Source organism: Monodelphis domestica, chromosome 5, assembly GCF_027887165.1.
Source record: "Monodelphis domestica isolate mMonDom1 chromosome 5, mMonDom1.pri, whole genome shotgun sequence".
Taxonomy (NCBI): Eukaryota; Metazoa; Chordata; class Mammalia; order Didelphimorphia; family Didelphidae; genus Monodelphis; species Monodelphis domestica.
In genome coordinates this window covers 224,392,230-224,419,973 of record NC_077231.1, presented here as the reverse complement: position 1 = coordinate 224,419,973, position 27,744 = coordinate 224,392,230, and the positions used below count along the sequence as shown (strand labels likewise).

Here is a 27,744-nt window from a genome sequence, read left to right as displayed (position 1 = left end):
TCAATGCATTTAAGTTCATCTGTTTCCTGTAAGAATGTTAATATACTTCAGTGCCCATTAGTTTTCACTCCATCAGACTATCTTATCCTCCAAATAGCTCTTCTGTTTTTTTACTTGATAGGTCTGCTTCGTCCAAGAAAGGACTTTGGAAATTCAACTGACTTTTTATCTCTACTAACCATCCACCACTAACCCTGCTTTCAATTTCATTTAGATTTGAGGTTTCCATTTGCACTTGTTTGCAAAGAAAAGGCAAGGTTATGCCGATGTCACAAAGCTATATGGGAAGTGCAGCCAACCCGAGTGGAACTCGCTGATTTGCCTTAGCATTTTGATTATAAGGGTCTATGAGTTCAGATGAATAAAACTAAAAATGAAACTCAGCAGGCATGATGAAATCAACTGAAACCACTGAAACAGTTGGTCTGAGAGCCCCAAATTATTTCATTCTTCAGGACTCCAGGATAGAATTGGGATCTGAACTCACTCTGCTACCTTTCCCAGGGCTTGTTTAGTCACTTGTACATCTCAACTACAGAAAGAATCATTTCTAGACTTGGGGGTTGTGCTCTTTTTTTCTTTTAGTGTTGATTTGGACATCAGAGACTCAGGTAAATAATAATAAGGAAAGTTAACCCCCGAAAATAACAAAATGTCCTGTCATACTTTAAGAAGTAATCATGAGATCATCTTTGTGATATTCACATTTCACTCTAAAGCTGGAAGAGGGAATGGGGAAGGATACAGGAAGGGGAAGGAATGAACATCTATATAAATCTTTTACTGCCTGGTGCTTTTATACCTAAGTGCTTTTTGTAAATATTTCTTTTGACTTTTACAACAATCATACAATTGGTTTAGTATCACCATTTTTCAGTTGAGGAAATTGAGACAAATTGAGGTTAAGTGACTCGCCTATGGTCACACAATGAGTGTCTGAGTTCCCATTTGAACTTACTCAAGGCCCAGCACTTTATCCTTTATGCCAGATGGCACAACATATGTTGTTAAAGTTTGAAGGAGATTTAAAATAGTCTGATACAACTCATTTATTAAATCAATGAGAAAGTGAGACCCAGAGAGAGTGATATGGCCAAAAGCATAAATGTAGACAGTAGAAGGGCTTAAAACACAGGTCTTTTACCTATACTTGTATTTCCTATAAACAAATATACTTAGGGTCAAAAAGGATATCATGAGTAACAGCCCTCATCTTGTCCAACTTACATTCATTATTTGTACATTTCCTTTTTGTACAGGAGCTCCCTGTTACTTCTGGGAGAAAATATACAATTTTTTTTCATTTTTTAAATTCTCCTTAACTTGGACCCATATGAACTTTCCAATCTCTTATACATCCTCCCTCATGCATCCTCTGCTGATCTTGTGACACTGGTCTTCTTGCCAGGCTTCTCTTGGCTTTCTTCACACAAGATATTCCATTTATTATCTCAGAGGACTTTCTCTGGCTATCTCTTATGTCTGGAACTGTCTCTCTCCTCATCTCCACGTTCTAAATTTCCTGTTTTCCTTCAAGTCTCAGCTAAAGAAGTCTTTCTAGTATTCCCCAACTCCTTTGAAATTATTTCCTATTTATCCTGTATGTGTTTTATTTGTATGAAGTAGTTGACATATTGTCTTCCTCCATTAGATGGTAAGCTCCTTGAGCCTGGGGTCTGTTTGGGGTCTTTCTTTGCATCCTTAGAACAGCATACTGTCTAGAACATTTTTTTTGGTGTTGTTCAGTCATGTTTGAGTCTTCATGACCCTGTTTCGAGTTTTCTTGGCAAAGATACTGGACTAGTCTGCCATTTTCTTCTCCAGTTCATTTTATGGATGAGGAACTAAGGCAAATGGGCAAATACAGCTAGTCTCTGAGACCAGATTTGCACCCAGAAAGACTAATCTTCCTGACTTCAGACCCAGCACTCTATGCACCACTCCACCAAGCTGCTTGGCACAAATGAGGTGCTTAGTAATAGATGCTTGTTGACCAACTGGTACTTTCTAGAAGAGAGAGAGTTTAGGGTATGTTTGGTAGAAAAGGGTGAATGTCCATAATTTTTAAAAGGATATATGCAGAGGGCAGCTAGGTGGATTGAGTAGCTCCATAGACTGAGAGCTGGGCCCAGAGAACAGAGGTCCTGGATTTAAACCTGACCTTAGACACTTCCTAGATGTGTGACCTGTGCAAGTTCACTTAACCCTCATTGCCTAGCCCTTACCCCTCTTCTGCCTTGGGACCAATATGGAGTACTGTTTCTAGGCTAGAAGGTAAAGGTTAAAAAAAGTACATATACACATAAATATTGATTATATATAATGTATACATGTATATAGGTCCCAATATGTGTCACAAAACATGAATTATTCTTTTCCTCAAGAACAATAATTTATATATATATATATAATTATTCCATTTTCATTAGTTATTAGCTAGGTAACTATCAGCTATTTAGAAAGATATACAATGAGAAAATACATTTGAGAAATTGCTGGTTTACGGCAGCATCAATATATACTGTACATGGCATAACTATAATGTCATGGGGCTGGAGACCAGTGCTGCGCACAAAAACCCATCTCAGTCCTTTAGAGCAGCTCCATCTAGATAAGTCTAGTTTTATGAAGTATGTATTGATTACACTTTCACCTGTGCACAACTGTAATCATAAATAGTAACACTGCCGCAAATGAACACCAATTTAATTTACAATAGGACAACACTTGGTATTTGTAAAGTCCACACTTTGTCTTTATTCATTTGGATAGTAGACTATTATTTTTTTCTCCACAATCCCTTTTTCTCAAGAAATAGTCCCTAGTGTTTGTCTCTGAAGTACTGTCTGTGTATGCAAAGGCAACAGCATTATATTATAAATGCTTGCAAATGCACTATTTTGAAAAGGTTGCCTTTTTTCATGTCCTAAATGGCAGTAGAGAAAAATGATCACAAGCTCCATCCCTCTTTTGCATTAGAAACATTACAGACTATATTAGAAGATAGTTCAGAGGCTATGTAAGTAGTACAACTAGTACTCAGAAAGGAATCTCTTCTCTGATACATACAATAAATAATTATCCAATCATTGTTTGAAGGTTTTCAGTCAGGATGACCCCACTTTTTTTTCGTATGGCATGCCATTCCATATTTGAACAGCTTTAATTACTGGAAACTATCTCCTGATATTTCTTGCCTTTTTTTCTCATCCCAAGCACTTAACCCAGTGTGGAGTAAACAGTAGGCACCTAGCAAACCTTAATTGACTAGTTTATTACATTTAGCTCCTTTGTAGCTTTGACTCATTATTCTTACTTAGTTTCATCCTCTGTAACCAACTAGAACAAATGAAATCTCTTTCCCACATTCTAGCCCTTCAATAACTTTAAGATGGTATTTAGGTGTCCCTTAAGTCTTTTCCTCAAGCAAAATATCCTCAGTTTCCTGAACTGTTCCTCATACAGAATGAATTTCAGAACCCATCCTGGTTTTTTTTTTTCTGGAAGGTATCCAGCTTATCAATATTCTTTTTAAAGAAGTTCCCAGAAATGACAATGGGATTTTACATGTAATCTAACAGGACAGAATAGAGTGGGATCATCAACTTCCCAAACCTACATAATATATTCCTTTTGATTCAACCCAAGATTACAATAATTTGCATTAAATAGATTCAGAGCTGACAATTATAAGCTCTTTCGTCAACATCATTGTCTTCTTTGGGAAATTACTCTGAGAGCATATGATAATATGGTACTGAGTTGTTCTAACTATTCCATGATTTACAGAAGTAGGTGTCATATTCTATTTTAAAAGATGCTTTCTTAGGAGGAATCAAGGGATAGGCACTTTTATCCTTTCTACTAACCTGTAGGTAACAATAAGTAGTACTCTGTACTTTACAGATCAAGGATGAGGAAATGAAGGGGTTTGCATGAGGTCTTTTAAAATACCATTGATTTGTGAGGACAGAGACTAGGTCTCCTCACACCCAGCTCAGTAACCTTGCCCTTCTGGTCTCAGACACTTGTAATCTGTGTGATCCTGGGCAAGTCACTTAATCTCCATTGCCTGACTCTTACTGCTCTTCTGCTTTGGAACCAATATAGAGTATTGATTCCAAGATGGAAGGTAAGAGTTTTTAAAAAATGGATTTCACATGCTCATAATTCCCAATAGACTACAATTTCTGTTACTAGAAAAGGATGAGACCCCTGGATTGCTTGAGTTTCAGAATTCTGAGCTATAAAAAAAAGTCTAGAGCTGCACTCTCTGGCCCCAGTACACTGAACCTCTTCTAGGTGGGGCAAGGACTACCAAGATGCTTAAGTGGGAACTAATTGATCCTAGTTGGAAACAGAAGGTCCAAGTTTCTATGCCAATCAACCACAGCATCAAGCCAATAACTGACCATTCCATTCCTAGCCTGGGCCACCCAGGAAAACCCAGTCTCTTAAAAATAAAAGTGTCAATGGTACATACTAGAGAAGGGAGAAGTGTGCTCAAGACACTCCTTGTAGATTGCCTAGCCTTGTCATCCTTTCTCTTCTGATGCACATAAAGCACAGTGAAAGATATCAAAGGACAATAATGGTCATCTTAATTAGTTGGGACTTCTGCCATTCTCACTCCCTTCCCTCCCACTTAGGGGTCAAGGAGGAGCTCCAAGTTCCCCTTTGAACTGCTTAATTTTAAAAACAGACAGTTGAGGAAACAATCTGGTTTACAAGGTATCATCAAGGGCTGACGATGATGAAATTTGATGGCAATAATGTCAAACTTTACATGGCCATAATCCAAGTTTGCGATGATACATTAAGCCATAATGCTGCTATTTATATTGCCATAAACTTAGTTTATGGCGATGTAAATAGTCTCACTAATGGTATTAACAGCAGCCCTCAATGGCATCACAGCTGTAGAATGCTGCATTTATGCTATTAGTATGCCTATTTATATCACCATAAACTTAGGTAGTCAAAGTTGCTACATATACAATACAAGGAAGATTAATGGGCATATTTTATGCCCAAATCTGGGCCCCTGTGCTAGAGATTTTATGGCTACCTCCCTACACCCTACATATCTATTTGGTCCTTCATTTGGCTCTGTGAGGGAACTGACTTATGAGGTTTCCAGCAGAGCTCAAGGATGAGAGTACACCCATATTTCAAGATACCCTGAGAAACCTGGAAATAACAAGCTGCAAGGCCATGAGAGAAGAACACTTGCCAAATAGCTACTTAGCCAACTTACGGTCTCCTTGGCAGCGGACTGGGCCCACAGTCAGTTTGGCTTCAGATCCAGGTCGGTCAGTGTCACCAACTACCACCTGGCTCACAGGCAGATGATCTTTGTAGGATAACAAACCAACGTCCTTTCTCCTAAATCAAAACAAGACAAACAAACAAAAAAACAAGCAAAAAGAAACAAATTAAAACCATGAGTTGGGGTAGCCATGTATGTCCTGAAATAATTACTCAGTTTTTCAGAGACTCACTGAGAGATACTGTTGTACAGAAGATTTAATTGGAATTTAGATATAGAGTTAGAAAGGTCTTTTAGGTCAGCAAGTCCCAAAGCATCATTTTAATGATGAGGAAACTGAAGCCCATGATGACTTGTTGAATGTCAAACACATAGTATTAACGCTAGTGTATAAATGGAGATTTTGAACCTTTGGACTTCATCACCCAGAAGTCCCTTAGTATTTCCCAAAATTCCTTTTAATCTCTTCATCACATTTCATGGTCACATTTGTGTAAGTTTCTGAGGCTTCACCTCCCTCTCTCTTTTGCAAGTGGGCTAGGTTAGCACCTTTTTTAGCTAGTTCTTTTTTAAATTTTGTTATTATTAATACATCTTATAAATATAATACTTGAGCTATTGTATATTAATTTTAAAACTCATACTAGTCAATATTTATGTGGGGTGTTAGGGCTTACAGAGTGCTTTATAGATATTTTCTAATTTCGTCCATATCAGATCCCTAATAGTTAAACCCTGGTTTGCCTTTGCTTTGCACATCTATTAAGTGGTTATATAAGGTCTTAAGTGACTTATTCAAGGTCACAAATACCATTAATCATTTATGGCAGGATTTAAACTCAAGTCTTCCTAACTTCAAGTTCAATGTTATATCTACTATGTCATGTTATTTCTTTCTATTTTCCTCAAAGGGGATCTTTAGTCACCAAAAAGGGGGAGAAACAGGTACTAAAATTATTATGAACATATGCACAAATTACATTCCCTCTAATACTTTTAAACATCTTATGTAATCACCAGGCTACATAGTAATAAACCAGGTAGCTCAAAGACACATGAAAAGAATTAGACATTGTAATAAAATAAAACTTACAACTGAGCTAATTAGATGCATACCAAGTATTTTATGTAAATAAATGTAGCTACCATTACTTGTATAATGCCAAACTAAGAATTCCAGCACTATCCTGAGGCAGGGAGTAGGCAAGGAGATTAGAAAGCTTCTCTGGGGATCCAAAGGTACTAAGAGCTATACCACCTGTCCTACATATTTAAGCCTCACTGCTCTCCTGCTAAGTGGGTACCTCATTATTTCCTTTAGGCAGAGGAAGCTGAGACATAGCAAAAATTGGAGACCCATAATAGTCTGGGCTAAAGGTGAGATGGAACTATTGAGACAATCTGACCTCAGATGCTCTATATTAAGAGGTTAGGAAGGCAATAAGAGACCTCTAATCAAATGTTTTCTCTGACAAGGAAGTGGGTTAGAGGAATCAAGCTCTCTCCTTTCCCCCTTGCCATCAGAAACTCCATTCAGGCCAGGTTACTTATTGATCCAGGAGTCCCCCAGCAGTTTCCCATTTTACCCATTTTGTGGCTTGCCTGGTTGTCCTTATATAGAATGGCTTTCTTCTACCCTAACTAAAAGGAATGGGTTGGAGAGATCCATCAATACTCTTTCCCCCTCTACAAGTGAGTTGTACAAAGGTTGAGTCAACAAGGGGAAAACTAATTAGCCATAGGACTTACTTAAACAGTAAGCTGAAAGGCAGAATAGTCTAAGAGATAGAAAATAAACCCAGTCAAGTACTTTCCTTCTGCCAAGATACCTAACCTCTCCTTTCCCAGATGTCTAACCTCCCATTTCCCTTGGGAATTCTCTAGGATTGCAGATTCCAGAGACAATTTTTATGTGCACAGATTCCTCACTGGGGACTTCCTTCATTGAGGAAATCACAGGAGAGTCATTTTTTAAACAAAACTAAAGGACTGCTTACTTCTTTTTCCTTTTTCCGGAATTAAAATCCTTATCTTCCCTTTTACAATCTATCCCAAGTATTGGTTCCAAGGGAAAAGAGTGGTAAGGGCTAGCCAATGGGGGTCAAGTGACTTGACCATAGCTAGGAGATATCTGAGGGCAGATTTGAACCTAGGACCTCCTGTCTCTGGGCATAGTCCTCAATCTTCTGAGATACCCAGCTGCTCTCCTCCCCCTCTTTCTTAAACTGGTAGAAACCTCCTTCTTTGCTTGTCTATTTGACTATTCCGCCTCCTCATCCCATTCTGGTGGACTAAGGTGACTTCAGGTCACTACCATAGCCTTCTCAGCGGTATCTTTGAGTCTATTAGTACCCTTCACCCAGATCAAGTGAATTAATGACACCATTTTGGTAAACTTGCACTGGTTGCAAAAATCACTAATTATAAAGCAGGGTTGAATCATTTAAGTGAAGCTCTTCTGCTTCTCCATGCACTCCCAACACCCTCATCCCACATCCTTTTGTAGAACTTTTGGAAAGTGTGTCAGATGGGAAGGGGAAAGTAGAGAGAAGGAATGTCATATATAGAGAACTAGTGCTAGAGAATAGCTTTCAGAGGTCTGTCTTGTAGCTGTCTAAGACCAAATTATGGCTTGTATGTTTGCTTCAGTTGCATATGCATAGCTTAATAATGATATGTAGTTGTTCATTTGTGTCCAACTCATGACCTCATGGACCATAGCAATCTATTAGATTTTCTTGGCAAAGATACTAGAGGGTTTTTGTCATTCTTGCCTCCAGTAGATCTATTTTTGTCAGTCAATTAAGTAATTAAGTAACTTGACTAGGATCATACAGTTAAGAAGTATCTGAGGATGAATTTCATGAAACTCAGGTCTTTCAGATTCCAGACCCATTACTCAACCACAGAGCCACAGCTACCTCTGTTAATAACATCTAGTATCTCACTAGTAAGGATCTGAGTCTGGATTTGAACTTAAGTCCAAAATTCTATACACTGCCATGTAGCACCTCAGTTTAGTTATAGGAAGACATTTTCTAAAAAAAAACAAAATTAAGAAAAGTCTTGAAAGTTACATCCTTATATACTTTTTACTTCTGCCAAACTAACCCTAAATTTGAAATTATACATAGAATGGGCATTGGGAAAGATGAAGGTATTTGTACAGTAATGATAGACTTTTATATGGTACCATTAAGTTGGCAAAGTGCATTAATAAATTATTTCATTTGGTCTTCAAGTCATTCCTCTGTGACAAGTGCTATAAGCATTATTTCCTCCAATTAGAGATGAAGAAACTAAGGTTCATAGAGAGTCAAGTGACTTTTGGAGTTATGTTACTAATAAGTCCCTGAGGTAGTATTTAAACTAAGTTTTTCATAATTTCAAGTCCAGCAGCCTAGCCACTTTGTAAAACTATCTGTCATGGAGGCAAAGAATAGCAATTTATTTTAAAGTAAAGGACAAATTAAAGTACAATAACAAGATAAAGAGATTTACTTCTCATTCTTTGGTGAATGCATGGCAGGTTGGAGGCTATTTGTGGAGAGAGAATTCAGATTTTTTCCCCAAGTCTTAGAGTCAGAGAGTTCATTAGTCATCTTGATAAACTTCTAAAATGGCCATGAAAATACACTGTCTCACCTGCCAGGACATTGATGAAATTCAGCTGTAGCCAATGAAAACCAAGCTGGCAGGCTCAAATAAATTTTTGCTATTTCTTTGTTGCCTCACTGGGCTTTCTTCTTCTACTAATAAAATAAAAAAGCAGTATTATGATCAAATCAGAACTGGGATCAAGCAGGAACCAGCTGTGATCATTATTGACTTTACTTCTTTCTATAAGATTGTGGGACATCAAGTCCTCAGGTCCAAACCAAAGTCTATAGAAATTGACTGCAAACCATGCCCTTTTGTTATTTCTATGATCATTTTAAATTACTCTCGAGGAGGAAAAAAAATCAACAAAAATCTCACAGTATCGACCTTAGGCTTTGGAGTTTCCCAATTCTGAGTGTTAAGACCAATATCTTTTTATTTTCTTTTTAAGGTAGGCTTTAAGACACAAAGAAAAGGTATTGATTACCGATCTAGACCTTATTCCTGTTTAAGTCCAAAAACTGATAGCTACTTTCAGTAATCTAAAAATAAACCTATACTATCTTTGTTTTTTTTGGGGGGTTGGCTTCTTTCAAGGTTTAGTTTAATATTCTACTCTCTAAAGGAAGTCCCAGATCCCCTCAGAAGAAATAGATCATGGCTCTAGAGCAATATGGAATCTTAGAGATCATCTTGTTCAATTCTCCATTTTACATAGGAAGAAACTTAAGTTTGGGAAGGTTAAGTGATTTAACTAGTGTTGTTCTGTTTGTAGTATTGGTAATGTTCCCCTTTCCATACTCCATGGTCTAGCTAATAGTGTTGTTCTTTCTCACACAGGACACTTCATTTTCTATCTCCATTCCTTTGTATTGGTCTCCTATTCTTAGCCTGAACTATTCTTCATTCCTATCTTTTAGAAGTCTTTACTTCCTTTAAATCAGTTGATCAATCAGTCAATCAACAAGGATTTATTAAGTGCTCAATTTTTTCCAGTTCTTTTTCAAGGTATACAAGTACGAAACAAGAAGCAATTACTACTCTCAAGGGACCTACATTCTAATGGGGGACATGTGTATGCACATATAAATATAAATAAATAAATATGATATGTTATAATATACACATGCAATTTATACACACACATATGTAGCTAGGTGGTACAGTGGATAGAGCATTGGGCCCAAAATGAAGAAGACTTGAATTTAAATCTGACCTCATACATTTATCTGTGAGAACCTGGGCAAATTGCTTAACTCTCTTTACCTTAGTTTCTTTATCTATAAAATAGGGATTAATAACACCTACCTTTTAGTGTGGTTTTGAGGAGGTAGATGTATTAATAGCTGTAAAAGGCTTTCTAAACCTTAAGACACTTTGAAAATGTTAATTACTATTAATAATAATTACTATCATTAATTACTGCTACTCTCTATCACCCCTTGGCTATTCCTATCACTACCACTCTTACTACTACTACTTTTACTATTCAGTAGATTTTAAGATTCACTAGATTTTAGGACTTGCCCCAATTTGCCCATTTAATGTCAAAGCCCAGGTCTTTGACTCTCAATCTATGTGCCACAGATGACTTTGAGTCCAAAATCGAATGCGTATATATTCTGACTGTGTGTTTAAAATTCCCTCTGCTGTTTATTTCTCTTCTGAGCCAACTTTCTTCCTGTTATTATAATCACTAAAGGAAGCTTTGTTCTGAAGATTTCTGTTCTCTAAATTCACTTTAGTCCTATCTTCCTAAAGAAGGTTTGTCTTGTTCTACTTTTATCTTCTGGTCTTTGCTTTTATGGTCCTGCTGAGAAGTCAAGCAAATCTTCAGACAGTTTTGTCTTGCCCTTAGCTCAGTTGAGAAGAAAGGAAAAAAAAACCTACACACACACACACACACACACACACACACTCCCTCAAAAAAAACTAACAACGCACAGAAAATTCACAAATTTCAGTAATTTTGAATATTTTTTAGTGCATGTCAGTTTTCATGAAAGCAACAACTGGATGGAATCTGGTCTACAATTCTAGCAGGAGTGGAAGAACTGAATGGCCTAATACCTTGCTTGCAAAAAGCTGCAAAATCCCTTGCCTTCATTCTTAAGGAGGCAGAATGGTTTTGTTGTCCTAGTGACATAGCACTGCCTCTCTGATACAGCTTTCATACTTTTATTAGCTATTTCTGTGAAGAAATCTCTTATAGGGAATTGACCAAGAAGAAAAGGTTTGTCTATCTTTGAAAAGAAATGGAAGATTTGCTACTCAAATTTCCCTCAAAATGGTGGTAATCATAATCATTTTTGCTACTGTATTTTATCTGCAATTCTATATAGTCTCTAAGGAGGATTACAAAAAAAAAACAACCTTTTTTACAAATAAACATTAGAATTGGGCTACAGGCTGGTGGCTCAGTGGATAGAGAACCAGGGATAGAGACAGTAGGTCCTGGTTTCAAAACTGACTCAGATATTTCCTAGATATATGACCCTGGGCAAGTCACTTAAGCCCAGTTACCTAGCCCTTATCACTCTTCTGCCTTATATTGATTCTAAGACAGAAGGAAAGGGTTTAAAAAAATATATGTATATATATATATATATATACATATATGAATTAAAAGGGTTTAATTTGTCTTAATATTTTAGAGTTGTCATAAATTCATTAATGTGGAAAGGGAAACCTCACTTTATTGATCAGTAACCTAAAGGTTGGAAGAGGTGACTTGAAAAGTGATATTTTAACACCCAAATGTTACATTTTACTATGGAAATATATCTCAGATTATAATATAAGTAAAAGGGATGTGTGATTCAATTTAACAAAATTCAATTTGGAAAACACATTTAAGCGATATATTTATTTTTAAAAAAGAAGATATGCCTGACCCTAAAGAAGCAAATTGCCATTTTAAAAAGTAATAACAGACAGTGGCTTATTGCTGAACAGTTGTGATCTCATGCTTCATGACAGAGTACAGAAAATACATTCATGATCAGTTCCTAGCAAGATGGTTAAATAAGGGAAGAACTTTTATGCCTTTTATCCTTTCTCCTTCTGTTCCTTTGGTGCTGCCTTTCCCTCTCCCTTTTCTTCCAACTGTCAGGCTGGTCTTTCAATACTGTGACTCTCCTTTACTCTTTCCCTGGGAACATATCCAACTTCCCAAATAGGACCCAATGGATTAATTCATTCAATATAGGCTCTTATTAACATTGTTATCAGCCCTGCTTTCATCTTGTGTTCAGATAGAAATAGGCAGAGAACACGTGGTTATCCTGTTTGTCTGATGGTCTATTACATGGGTGGATAAAATGACTTTTTGTAATTCAGTGTTTGAATATACTCATCTGGGCTCATGAAAACATTTTCTGGTTAAGTCTGCTAGTAAATGCAGTATCAAGGACTAAATATCTTTCTCTTTCCATATAGTTTTGAATTTTTGACTGGTTTTCAGGTTTTGAGAATTTTTCATTTGGCATAGTTTAGTGGCATTCACTAAGAACACTTATGTTTATGTAACTCTGAGCTACAATTTTGTCTAGGATGATGTTTTGCTTATAGTAAATTAGCTTCCTGAATTCTCAAGGGTTTGTTAGTTGGTTTTTGTCCTTCATAATCCAAGAGGAACAAAATATCACTGGGTGACACTTTTTGACTTGGACGTTACTGGGTTTAAGGGAGGTAGAGTTGCACAAATTCATCAGCCTCACTCTGTCTTCCAGAGTCATCCAAATCCAGTGGCCAGACAAAAGTTAAACTGATTGGTGATGGGTTGGGATGCTGTAGTTGACTTTGTCTTCTTTAGTTTCTAACCAAAGTCTAAGTGCACCACAGTACTTGCTTCTATTGTCTTCAGGGCCATTCGAAACACTTTCTTCTCACATTCTTAAGGGTATATAGGATTTGAATGTGTAGTACAGGGATTTGTAGTTTGTTGTTAGTTATGAAGGATGATGAGATTTGGTGGATAATTGTGGCCATTTTGATTGTCTTTCTAAGTATTTAGTAGATGATATATTTTTACGGTCTATAGTGATATATTGCACAGTTGTCTAACTCTTAAGAGGGAAACAATGGCTAGGACTCCCATAAAATTTAGAGATTTGGAGTTTTTCCCTTCATTTCCTGAAGCACAGTAGTATTGAATGTTTTTAGGTACTAAAAGAGAGATCATAAAAACAAAGCTGAGAGAACAAAGCTACTAGAATGGTGATGATGCTTTCCTTCAGGTCTTATGGAGTAGCTGTAAGGTCACAGGAGTACATCTCCTGACATTTATTTATTTATTTTACCCTTTTTAGATGAAGTGGTCTCTGTTACATAAGAAGATCTGAAAGTTTTTTAATCCATCTATAATATAATCTGAGAATCTCCATCAGTTATCTTTTTAAGAAAATAGTTAATCTCTTTGTATTTACTTAGGAGAAATAGGCTCTGTACTTCATTTAGATTGCATGGGATTTTTGTTTGGATACCTTTTAATTTTATTGCTATTAATTTCATTGCCTAAAAGTATAAATTAAAGCTGGTATTTTAAAGTGTTAATTGCCCTAAATGACTTTTTCTTCTATTGTTCTTTTTACTTCAGGATGCCAATATTATCTTGTCATATACAGAATAAAGCATTCTCCTTCTGCAATATGAAATCAACTCTGAAACTCATAGCTCCTCAGTATCCCTGCCTGCCCCTGTGGCTCCTCCTTCCTTATGGTTAAAAAAGAACTGGAGGGGAGAGCCAATGTGATTACACATCTGAGAGAATCTCAGATTCTCTCAAATAGAATTTCCTCCCAGAGAAGACTCTGACTCTTTGAAAATTTTATGTCTGGAAAAGACTAAAATATTTGTTTTGCTGTCATCCATTGTTTCATTTTGACCTCTCAATTCAAGCTTTGGGACTTTAGCCTCTAATTATCCATGGTATCTTTAAGGATTTGGTTGTTATCGAGTCCAAATGACTTTTTGGACTTTTTTTTCCTGGAAGAAAGTTTCCATTAGATGAACAAGCTATTTAATGTTTTTCTTATTTTTTTCTTTTTAACTAAGCTCTGAAACATCATGTCATCCAATGACATCAAGTAATTAACATGATTTGGTTTTCCCTCTTTGAAATGGGTGCCATAATCAGTTCTGTTTAGGAGTAATAATGATTTTAAGGTTACTTAGTCTAATAGCAGGCTTTAAAGTGCTTTCTGAGAAAATGTCATATTGTACAGCAATAATTTTAGATATCATTGAGTTATTCTCATGTTTTATATAAAGAAAAGTTTTCCATGTAGAGATAAAATTTCTTGAATTGACACTATTGTTATCGATTTAATACATTTGCGTGTGTAATTAAGCCAGGATTTTGAAAATGGAGACTTTGTAATAATCAATACAGGTGCTTTCTGGTTATTTCTTCAATATTCATTGTATTGATAAATGAGTTGAACTTAATGCTTGTGGAGCTTTTGTGCACCCTTTTTGTTTCTCAGCCCATATATTAAGCAATATATGGTATGAAGGCTTTGTATTAATAGCAACTTAAAACATAATTGATTACTTCCCATTTGTATTGTAAAATAGTTGCTTGCATGTTGTATCCTCCATTATTACTTGAGAAGCTTGAGAGTAAGGGTTATATTTTACTTTCCTCTTATCCTTTTCTATGAAGTTTAAATAGAAACAAAGTGAACAAGTGATTAAACCATTATCATTTTATAACATTTAATATTTTGAAGATGCATCATCAACAACAACGTACTTGATTTATTTAGTGCAATCGAAAGATTGCAACTTAAGTTTATACTCAATAGGTTCACTGAAAGTATCTTCAGAACAACTTTGGCATTAGATAGCACAACAAGAATGAGATGCACCATATCCTGATCCCACATAATTGTTATTAATTATAACTATTGCATTGTAATTGTTATTATTATCCTCAATTTCTTTGTTTCTCTGTACAAAGATCATAAGAATCATTGAGAAGTTCCTCAATGAAAATATACAAAAACAACAGGAAGGCTTTCCCAGGCAGTATATGGCAGAAAAGTGCTTTAGTAGGAATCAGAATGACTTGGGTTCAAATCTTACCTGTGACAGCTATATGACCATGGATGAGTCTATTAACCTAAGTCTCACATTCTTCATTTTTAAAATGGAGATTAGAATAACTTTAGCATCTATCTCAGTGTTGTTGGGAAGCTTGGATAACAGAATAGACTAAATGAATAAATGAAATAAATGTCTCTGGACACACCAGTTATGAATGTCAATTATAATTTTTAATTTTTATTTAACTGATCAATTAAGAGAATTTTTTCCATGGTTACATGATTTATGTTCTTTTCCTTCCCTCCTCCAAATCCCCTCCCATAGCCAATGCACAATTATACTGGTTTTGCATGTGTTATTGATCAAGATCTATTTCCATATAATTGATATTTGCACTAGGGTGATCGTTTAGAGACTACATCCCCAATCATGACCACATCAACCCATGTGATCAAGCATTGCTTTTCTTCTGTGTTTCTACTCCCACAGTTCTTTCTCTGGATTTGGATAGCATTTTTTCTAATAGGTTCCTCAGAAATGTCTTGGATAATTGCATTGCTACTGGTAGAGAAGTCCATTACATTTGATTGTGCCAAACTTTATCTGTCTCTGTGTACCAGGTTCTCCTGGTTCTGCTCCTTTCACTCTGCATCAGTTCCTGGAGGTCATTCCAGTTCACATGGAATTTCCCCAGTTCATTATCCCTTATAGCACAATAGTACTCCATCACCAACATATACCACAGTTTGTTCAGCTATTCCCCAATCAAAGGGCATCCCCTCATTTTCCAATTTTTTTTTGTCACCACAAAGAGTGCAGCTATAAATATTTTTGTACAAATCTTTTTCCTTATTATCTCTTTGGGGGTATAAACTCAGCAGTATTAAAGTTGGATCAAAGGGCAGACAGTCTTTTAAAGTCCTTTGGGCTTAGTTCCAAAATGCCATCCAGAATGATTGGATCAATTCACAACTCCAGTAGCAATGCATTAATGTCCAAATTTTGTCACATCCCCTCTAACATTTATTACTTTCCTTTGTAGTCATGTTAGCTGATCTGCTAGGCATGAAGTGATACCTCAGAGTTATTTTGATTTACATTTCTCTAATTATAAGAGATTTAGAATACTTTTTCATGTGCTTATTGATTCTTTTGATTTCTTTATCTGAAAATTGCCTTTTCATGTCCCTTGCCCATTTATCAATTTGGGAATGGCTTGATTTTTTATACAATTGATTTAGCTCCTTACATATTTGAGCATTAGATCTTTGTCAGAGGTTTTTGTTATAAAGATTTTTCTAAATTTGTTGCTTCCCTTCTAATTATAATTGCATTTGTTTTGTTTGTACAAAATCTTTTTAATTCAATGTAGTCAAAATTATTTTATATTTTGTAATTTTTTTCTAACTCTTGCTTGGTCTTGAAATCTTTCCTTTCCCAAAGATCTGACAGATATATTATTCTGTGTTCACCTAATTTACTTGTAGTTTGCAAATTTATTTTCAAGTCATTCACAAATTCTGAATTTACCTTGGAGTTGGGTGTGAGATATTGATTTATACCCAATCTCTCCCATATGAATATCAATTTTATTGTAATGCTGTATTCCCTAAAATTTCTCCACTATAACATACATGGGGCCTCAAATCAAAAGAACAAAGTGACAATTCTAGAAATATATTTATTGGTGAGACAGTGGGAGATGAATTTTGGTGATAGAGGACCTCCCTGTTATACCTGAAGTCACACTATATGGGTAGCTATCTCTTCCTCTTACTCAATAGTCCAGCCCTGACTTCAGGTATTTATAAAGAGTTTGTCATAATGTCATTTGTTTGTATTTTTAACAGTTGTTTTTTTCACTCAGGCAAATAAAAGAGGGCTCCACCAACATGCTAGATTGTTAGAATATGAAATAAGCATCAGAGTTTTCAGATATACCACAAAGTAAAAGTTCCCAAATAGTATTAATGGTGTCTACAGCCACTGTAAGCTATTGAATCTTCCTGAATGGATGGAAGGTAGAATTTTCTACAAAGCAATTAAGGTAATTAAGAAAACAACCATCACAATTAGATCTCTAGCATCCATGTCTGTGTCCCTGGTGCAAAGACAGTAATTACAGATTCAATTACTCCTTTTCAGAGAGAATTGGTTAGAGCTTTTTAAAAAAGGGATGATAATTATTCTCTTTCCTTAGATGTTCTTTTTAAGGAGCCCTCTCAATATTGATAAGAATTTCAGCAAATGATGATTTATTTTTCTCTACTAAATCACAAGCTCATTGAGGACAAAGTCATCATCTTCAAGAATGTTATATGGTTTTATTTCCTCCATAGTATCTAGCAGAGGACCTCAGATAGGATAGATGTTCAATAATTTGGTTGAATAAATGAAGCCTGAATGTATTCTAAAACAACTTATCAGTATGCATTTACTAATGGAGTGAGAGATGGAAGATTTCCTAATCCACTGGAACTCTTTGGGACATTTCTACTTTACTCCTCTGTTATAATTAAGGGTTTGGGCTTTGTGTGTGTATATGTGTGTGTGTGTGGTGTGTGTGTGTATGTGTGTGTGTGTATGTGCATGTGAGAGAGGTTGTAGTTTTGCTTTGCCTGTAGGGAACAGTTTTTTTTCCTAAAAAATTATCATTTTGACATCATATACCACAGGGTTGATGAAAGGAAGAAACAAATTACAAGCTTTTAAAAATAAACATTCTTCTGGTGTTTTATGGTTAGGGGTCATGGAATTGTGGTTATGGCTGCTTGTCCTTTGTTTTTGAAGAGGACCAATACCACCATAGGGTAATGTCTTGACCTGTGTATGAACTGAAGTGAGACAGAATTGCACAAAGTCATCACCTCAATCTGTCTTCCAGAGTCCAGTGGCAAGACAAATGTCAGGACAACTGGTGATGACTCAGGATGCAATGAATGACCTTGACTTCTTTGATGTCTGACCAATTTTTAAGTGCTCCACAGAGCTTGCCTTGTGGCCATTGGAAAGAATTGTTTTCATCTGCCCATTTCATTGTGAAAAGTATTCATATCCTTGGGTCAGACATTCCCCAACTCACTGACATGTTCAAGGACTCTTGGTTACCCTATACCTGGTTTAGCTCATCTGCCAAAATGGTTTACTGGTGTGTGACTGATTTTTGTTCATGCTCCAGTTTCTTAGAGCTACAAATGAAAGTTACATGGCAAATAGACATCAAAGGAGAAAAGAAGCCCTGAAAGGGGCTCAGCAAGCTCTCACACCAGAGGTGCTTCTCTCTGAACACCCCATGAATAGCACAGTATCAGAATAACTGATATTGAGGATCACCAGAAACAATGGAAAAACATGGATGGTAGGAGTAGCTTTACATTACAAGGGAGATAGGTAAAGGATGCCATCAATGAAATGTACCAGGAAAAAATGAAGATGGAATGTTCATGTGATGAGTGTAAGAAAGAACTTATGGACAGCTTGTTCATTCCATAGGTATCTTCCCAAACATAAGAGAAACTGAGAAAGGCCCTCAGAAATGTGCATGACTGAATTTTTTAAAGGAAGTAAACATGTTACACTCTATTTATTAAAAAAGTTCCCAGCCTAATAGACAAGAAAAGCCCTTCTGAACCTTTCATGACTTCAGACCAGAGGCAATGACTTCAGTTAGGCTGGGAACATGGGGCTCAGCAGGAAAATGGAATGGCAAAGGGCTATCCCCAAACTCAGCTTGGAGCTCCTACCTAAATTCTTCTGCCCATGGATAAAATGAAAGAGGTTCTATCTTAGAAAGAATTAAGAGAGGAGAACTGGTTGTTATATTGGAGCAATATTGGCCAGATTCCTCATATTCTTAGTATTCTTGTCCTGGTATTTGATCTCCATTTCACCATCCTTCCAAGTCTCCTGGAGTGGGTGATATTGGTCACCATAGCTCCAAAGAACAAAAAAAGCTGTGGGCAAAAAGCTTTGGTCTTTTGATGCCAACTGAGATGGCCTCAAACACAGTAATCAATAGGGGTAACAGATTCCACTCCTGGGCCAAGCTCCAAGCACAGTTTCAAGTCAATGAAAGTCATCAGTGAAATAATGTAATGGAGATAACAAATCTACTGGAGAATGAGTTTGTATAGTCAATATACATATTGAGTATATCATATAAATGATCACACTAATAGTGCTCAGCTTCCTTATTTGTAAAATGAGTTAGATGATATGATCTCTAAAGGAACTTTTAACTCTAACAATTTATAAATCCATTTTGGAAAGAAGATGTGGAAGGGAATCCTGATATCTGATGCTATAGTCTTTCTTTTTCCAAGTCTACCTGCTCTAATTAAAGTCCTCTAAGGATTATACTGGAGCCACCTGCAACTCTTGAACTGATTGTTAAATCTTTAGTATGGACATTTATATCTTAGAAATGCTACAAATCAGGGTTCCATATATTGTTTTTTTTATTAACTAGAATTGAGAGCTAATAATGGAATTAAACATAAAAGTGGGTTGCATCCCACACTCTTTTCCCCACCCAATTTCATTATTAAAAATATATCTGCATACCTTCAATCTTGTAACTCTTCCTTTGTGTGATACCCACACCACTTCTTGATCTGCTCTCTCTCCCTCTCATATATATCTGCCATTTTTAAACCCTTACCTTCTGCAATTGAATCAATACTAAGTATTGGTTCCAAAGCAGAAGAGTAGTAAGGGTTAGGGCTAGGCAACTGGCATTAAGTGACGTGCCTAGGGTCATATAGCAAGTGTCTGAGGCTACATTTGAACCCAAGGCATCCAATCTCTAGGTCTGACTCTATCTTCTGAGAAAGAGCCAACTAGTTGCCCCATTACTCAATACACATATACATATATGGATACTTATAAACTTGGGATAACTCAGGCTAGAAACAGCTAGTTTTTTAGCTGTCTCGGCTTTCCCTTTCTGAACCTTAGGATGGAAACTGTCAGACTTACTTAAGCAGGACTCTTCTGCTCTATATAAGATACTTGAGGGGTATTTTCTCAGACTAATATAGACACCAACTATTCTAGTATCTGCCCTGACCCAAGGGCCATGGATCATCAAGCCATGTTGCTTATGAGCAATATTCTTGGTTTTATACTGCTTCTATAGCACCATTTCCCTTCCCAATACTGCTCTGAAGATGGTAGCCTCAACCCCAGTTTGAGAATGGTAAATCCTATTGTAGAAAGAAAATCCTATTTTGCAATGCTACTGTATTGTTTGTTCTGGGTCTTATGTAAAGGGAAGTCTTTGAGGTGCCCTAATATTCTTTCCTGGTTATCTTTGTTTCTCTACATCCTTCATATTAATATAAAGTCTTTCTTGAAAACATCATAAATAAAAGAGACCATTTCCTTTAAGTACTGATTGAATCATCTAATTTCTGTAAGAAACATTAAGACCCAGTGACACATTTTGCCACTTGGGTTTTAGTCTGATTGCCATTAATTATTGACCTGTTGCTTAGACTTTCTGAGTTTTAGCTATTCCATATCAAAAATAAGTCTAAAGAGGAAAGTAGGACCATAAATTTAATGATAGGAGGATCATAGAGTTCATTTAGGTAGGTAGAGCCAAGATGACAGAGCAGAAGCAAGGAAAACTTTCAAAAAATATTAAAATAATGCTTCAAAATGAATACTGGAGAGACAATCTAAAATTATTGAAGTATCTGAAATGCATGATAAAAAAAGCCTAGACATCATGTTACAAGAAATTATCAAAGGAAATTGTCCTGATATTCTTGAACAAGAAAGTAAAATAGAAATCAAAAGACCACCTCTAGAAGTAAATCCCCAAATGACAACTCCTAGGGATATTATAACTAAATTCAAGAGCCCCCAAGCCAAGGAGAAAATGATGCAAGAATCCAGGATCTATAGACAGGATACTTAGGATCTAGAAGTTGCCACAAAATATGATATTCAAGAAGGTGAAAGGTCTAGGTTTACAATCTAGAATCACCTATTCAATAAAATTGAGTATATTCTTTAAGGGGAAAAGAATCATCATTTTATAAAATAGAAGATTTCCAAGCATTTAAGATGAAATAGACAGCTTTACACAGACAATTTGATGTGCAAACACAAGACCAAAAGGAAGTGTAAAAAGGTAAATTAGAAAAAGAAAATTGAAATGATTCATTAAGGTCAGACTGTATGTATTCCTATGCAGAAAGATGATATTTGTAATTCTCAAAACTTTTTATCAGTATTAGAACATTTAGAAAGATTATACACAGAAAATGTGGGCATAAACTAATTAGGACAATACCATATGTGAAAAAATCATGTGAAAAAGAGGATTGTACTGAGAGAAAAGGGAAGGGAGAAAAGGAATGAGGTAAATTATCCCACCTAAAGAGGTATGAAAAACTATTACAATGGAGGGGTGGATGTTGGTGGTGATGAGCAATGTTTAAACCTTACTTTTATTGTAACTAGCTCAGAGAAGAAATAACAACTATAATCATTCAGTTATAGTATCTCATCTTAGCCTATAGAGAAGTAGGAAGGTAATAAGACAATGAGGGTGACAATAGAAGGGAGGGGAAAGTATAGAGATGGTAAAAAATAGAATGCCTATGAAGAACAAAAGAAAAAGAGAAAGAACAGAATCAAAAGGGAAAATAAGGTGAAGGGGTAAACACAGATGGCAATCATAACTGTGAATATGAATAGGATGAACTTATCATAAAACAAAAGCAGATAGAAGCGTGGATTAAAAACCAGAACCCTACTATATGTTATTTACAGGAAATATATTTCAGGTTGGGGAGACACATATGGATTAAACATAAGAGGATGAAGCAGAATTTATTGTTTATAATCTGAAGTAAAAAAAAAGAAAAAAGACAAAGGTAAAGCAAAATAAGATCTGATTAAAAGAGATAAGGAAAGAGATTGCATCTTACTAAAAGGTTCTATTGACAATGAAGTAATATCATGTGCCTTCAAATTTTTAAAGGAGAAATTAAATGTTTCAGGAGGAAATAGATAGTATAACTATACTAGTGGGGGACCTCAATTTCCCCCCTCAGATCTAGATAAATCAAATTTAAAAATTAACAAGAAAGAAATCAAGGAAGTGAATGAAATTTTAGAAAAGTTAGAGCTAATAGATTTCTGGAGAAAATTAAATGGTAATAGAAAGGAATATACCTTCTTTCAGCACTACATGGCTCCTACGCAAAAATTGACCATGTATTAGTCCATAAAAATTCATAACTATGTACAGAAAAGCAGAAATAATAAATACATCCTTTTAAAATAATAATGCAATAAAAATTATAATCAATAAGGATCCATGGAAAGAATAATCAAGTACTTAAAGAAAATTTTATACCTCTAAACACTTATATCAATAAAATACAGAAATCAGATTAATGAATTGGGCATTTAACTAAAAGAAACTAGAAAAAGAACACATTAAAAATCTCCAACTAAAAGTTGAATTGGAAATCCTAAAAATTAAAATAGAAATTAATAAAATTGAAATTAAGAGAACCATTGAACTAATAAATGAGACTAGGGGTTGGTTTTACAAGAAAATTGAGCATTGGTGAATTTGATTAAAAATAAAAAAAAAGAAAATCAAATTATCAGTATCAAGATGAAAAGGGTGAACTGACCAATAATGAAGAGGAACTTAAAGCAATCATTTGTAGCTATTTTTTCAAATTATATGCCAATAAACTTGTCAATCTAAATGAAATAGATGAATATTTATAAAATATATAAATTGCCCAGATTAACAAAAGAGGAAATAGAATACTTAAATAATCCATTTGAGACAAAGAAATTGAACAAGCCTTCAATGGACTCCTTAGGAAAAAATCCCAGGGCCACATGGGTTGACATGTGAATTCTATCAAACATTTAAAGAGCCATTAATTCCAATACTATATAAACTATTTGCTAAAATAGGTTGAGAAGGAATCTTCCTAATTTTTTTTATGACACAAATATGGAACTGTTACCAAAGCCAGGAAAAACAAAAACAGAGGAAAAAAATTAAAGCCCAGTTTCATTAATTAATATAGATGCAAAAAATTAAATAAAATACTAGCAAGGAGACTACATCACTATATCACAAGTATCATTCACTATGACTAGCTGGGATTGATACCAAGAATGTAGGGCTGGTTTAATATTAGGAAAATTATCAATAAAATTGACCATATCAATAACCAAACTAACAGAAATTCCATGATTATCTTAACAGATGCAAAAAAGACTTAAGACAAATTGCAACACCCATTTGTATGAAAAAATACTAGAAAGTGTAAGAATAAATGAGTCATTTCTTAAAATTATAAGTAGTTATCTACCTAAAACCATCAGCAAGTATCATTTGCAAAGGAAAAAATTTAGAAGTCTTCTCAATAACGTCAGGAGTGAATTAAAAATTCCCATTAGTACCACTATTATTTAATATTGTATTAGAAATGCTAGCTTTAATAATAAGAAAATAAAAAGAAATTGAAAAAATTAAAATAGGCAATGAGTACTTTGCAGATGATATGATATACTTAGATTAGACAATGTTAGTAAAATTACAGGATTTAAAGTAAATCCACATAAATCATCAGCATTTCTATATAATACCAATAAAGTTCAGGAGCAAGAAATATAGAAAGAGAAATTTCATTTAAAATAACTCTAGATAATATAAAATCTGGGAAATTACTTGCCAAGACAAACCAGGAATAATATGAACACAATTACAAAACATTTTCACATGAATAAGGTAAGATCTAAACAACTGGAAAAATATTACTTGCTCATGTGTAAGCATCCATAAAATGAAAATTCTTTCTAAATTAACTTACTTATTCAGTGCCATACCAATCAAACTATCAAATAATTATTTTATAGAACTAGAAAAATAGTATTAAAATGGCAAGAATATCAAGGGAACTAATGAAAAATATTGTAAAGGGAGGTGGCCCAGCAGTACAACATCTCAAATTATAGAAGAAAGTAGTAATCCTCAAAACAATATGGTACTGGCTACGGGATAGAAGGGTGGATCAATGGGATAGACTTGGAGTCAATGACCTCAGCAATCTAGTGCTGATAAACTGAAACACTTCAGCTTTGGAATAAAAACTCATTCTTTTTGTTTTAAATCCTTACCTTCTGTCTTAGAATCAATTCTATGTATTGGTTCCATGGAAGAATAGCAGTAACAGAGAGGCAATGGGAGTTAAGTGACTTGCTCAGGGTCACACAGCTAGGAAGTATCTAAGGCAAATTTGAACCTAGCACCCCCTGTCTAGGCCTGGCTCTTTATCTACTGAGTTCACTCTAACAAAAACTACTGAGATAATTGAAAAACTGTATGACAAGAACTAGGTCTAGATCAATATTTCACACCCTAAGCCAAGATATGGTCAGAAATGATATATGATTTAGGTATAAGGAGTGATACCATAACTAAATTAGGGGAACACAGAATAGTTTACTTTGCAGATTCTTTGGAGAAGGGAAGAATTTATGACCAAGCAAGATACAATGAGTATTATAAGATGTAAAATGAATAATTTTGATTATATTAAATTAAAAGACTTTTGTACAAATGAAACGGATGTAACCAAGATTAGAAGGGAAAACAATAAACTGCAAAAAATCTCATAACAAATATTTCTGATAAAGGCCTAATTTCTCAAATTTATAGAGAACTAAGGTAAATTTACAGGACTACAAACCATTCCTTAATTGACAAATGATCAAAGGATATGAATGAGCAGTTTTCAGATGAAGTCAAAACCATCAATAATATAAAATGTCTTAAGTCACTCTTGATTAGAAAAATGCTAATTAAAACAATGCTGCAATAACACCTCATATTTATTAGATTGGTCAAGATGACAGTAAAGGAAAGTAATAAATGTTTTAGGGGATGTGGCAAAATCGGTACACTAATGCATTGTTGGTGGATCTAACCATTCAGTAGGGCAATTTGGAACTATCACAATGGGCTATAAAACTGTGCCTATTTTTTGATCTTATAATATCACTATTGGGTCTATAACCTATAAAGATAACAAAAATTGAAAAGAGTCTATTTGTACACAATATTTGTAGGAGCTTTTTTTTCTTAAAGGAGCTTTTTTTGTAGTTGCAAAGATTTGGAAATTGAGGGGATGTCCATCAATTGGGAAATAGCTGAACAAATTGTGGTACATATCAGTGATGAAATATTATTGATCTATAAGAAATTATAAGCAAGATTTTTTTCAGAAAAAGCTGGAAAGATCTGTAGGAACTGATCCTGAGTAAAATAAGCAGAACTGGGAAAACATTGTATACAGTAAAAGCAATACTGTGAGATGATCAACTGTGAAAACCTGGATACTCTCAACAATACAATGGTCTGGGAGAATCCTGAGAGACACATGATGGGGAATGCTATCCATCTTCAGAGAAAGAATTGTTGGAACTTGATGGATGTGGATTAAAGCATACTACATTACACATCAGTGTATTTATGGTTTTATTTTGCCATTTTGGATTTGTATGAGTAGGCTCTTACAAAAATGACCAATATGAAAGTATGATTTGCATGATAATAAAAATATAACAAAACTAGCATTTATATAGTCTCTTTCCTCACTTTACAAAATTAGAAAAAGAAACTTAGTTAGATTAAATATTTTAATCGAGGCTATCCAGGTAATAAGTGATAAAGCTAAATTTGATCCCAGATCCTCTGATTCAATATCCAGTGATATTTCTACTGTATTATCCTATAAAAAGTTATTAATAAAGATTGGCATTAATATGAAGAAGAAATCATTATGAATGGTGGGACATTTTGCATCTGTTTCCTTATCTGTAAAAGAGGCTGCTGAATCAGGTTATATATAATCTCCTACTTCTAACTTTATACTATGAGAGAACTAAAGGAGATTTCCAGCTCTAACAATTCCTATAATAACCATAATAAATAGCCCACATTCATATCAATCAATCAATAAGCATTTATTAAGTGCCTGAATTAAGAGAGGGCTCTCTGATTACAAAGAACTTTCCCATATATTATCTCATGATTCTACAATTCAATGACACTGAGAAAGGGCTGCCCTAATGAATGTGGAGTCCTTCAGGACTTGGCAGGAAAACAAGCACAGGATGCAGCCTAGTTAATGTTCTCACCAAAAATTTCTATTAAGGATTTTCTCTTTGATATGTGTTCCATTGTAAATAATATGAGCTCAAAGCACTAAAAAGGAAATTACTCTCCTTCCCTTCCTCCTACACCTAAAACTGTAGAGGTTCCTGGTTAAGAGGAAGTCAGTATTCAAAGGCTGTTTCTTCCCTTCTCTCTGCTAATAGGCTAGAGCCATGACCTCTACTGATTTATTTAGCCATTGAGTCCATTAGCTTTTTTTTTTTTAATAGTAAGGAGTACACAACAACTCTCCTAAATGTACTGGCCAAACCTGATAATTAACTCTGTGGACTATGCACCACATCACAAAAAAGAGTAACTAGATGTTGCTAGGCAACTGCATTGCTTATGGCATTGCCCTTTGAATCACTGCATTTAAGAACTGGTAGACTCTAGAGATGATCTGGTCTGACACCATCATTTTACCTTTGAGGAAGCTGAGGATGAGAGAGTTTGTTAAATGACTTGTCCAGGATGACACAAGTGGTTAATAACAGAACCCTACTAGGGCTCAGGTCTTTAGGATCTCAAGCCAGTATTCCCATTATATCATGCTGACTTCTGGATATGAATAAAATGAGATCATAGACTGGGAGATGGAAAAGATCTTTAAAGATATCTAACTTAATATTGTCTTTATATAGATGAGGGGAAAAAAAAGTGAGTGTCATGGACCTCAACTCACTTGCTCATGGTGACAAAGCTAGTAAGTGTCAAGGGAAGAAGTTGATTCCAATTCTTCTTTTTGCCTTTTTCAGTTACCCCAGTGCTTGCACAAGGTAGGTACTTCATATATGCTTATCGATTAGGATAACATGCAAAGAAGATAGATAAGCAGTCATATAATAGATAATAAATGCTTTTTATCCCTTTTTATTTCCTTATTTTTTCTGCCTTTCTTTAAGTCTCAGCTAAAATTCTTTAAACAAATTTTTTTATTGTTGTGCAAAACACATTTCCATGTTGGACATTGTTGTGAGAGCAAAATCATACATAACTAAAACCCCAAAATAAAACAAAAAATACACTGATGTGAAAGATGACTACAACAATTCTTTCTCTTGAGGTGAATAGCATTTCCCATAAAAAGTCTTTCAGCATAATCCCAAATCATTTCATCGCTGAGAGTAGACAAATTTTCACAGATAATCATTGTTCAATATTACTGTTATTGTGTACAATGTTCTTCCAATTCTTATTTCTTTCTGCATCATTTCATGCAGATCTTTCCAGCTTTTTCTGAAATCATCTTGCTTATTATTTCATATAGCACAATAGTATTCCATTACCAAAATGTACTATGGTGGTTTGAGCAAATATTTTTAATTTACAGCTATAATAATGGCCACTAAGAAGCAAATTTATCATTTACTTTTTTTATAAGCTCCTTGGTTCTTTCCAGTTCAAAATCCCAGAAAGTAATGAACCTAAGTTTGAACAAAAGATTTGAGAGAAAATTTTGGTATCCCAGTACATGATAACTTATTGATAAGGAACACTAAGACTTTTAGGAGAAAGGGGTGCCCATGGCAGTAGGCTCTTTGGCAGAGAACTAACTGAATGTCACAAACTCTATTTAATTCACCTGAATTCCAGGAAGATTTATTAAGACCTACTATGTGCT

The 27,744-nt window shown here is 35.0% G+C and overlaps 1 protein-coding gene across 1 annotated transcript in view; it reads right to left on the bottom strand.

Annotated features, from left to right (window-relative positions):
- The window catches only part of CNTNAP2 (contactin associated protein 2), a 2,768,972-nt gene that overhangs the window by 501,930 nt on the left and 2,239,298 nt on the right, over positions 1-27,744 (bottom strand). Inside the window, exon 15 of the mRNA XM_007504517.3 lies at positions 5,258-5,385. Coding sequence (XP_007504579.1) covers positions 5,258-5,385 — 128 coding nt within the window. The remainder of the gene's footprint in view (positions 1-5,257; positions 5,386-27,744) is intronic.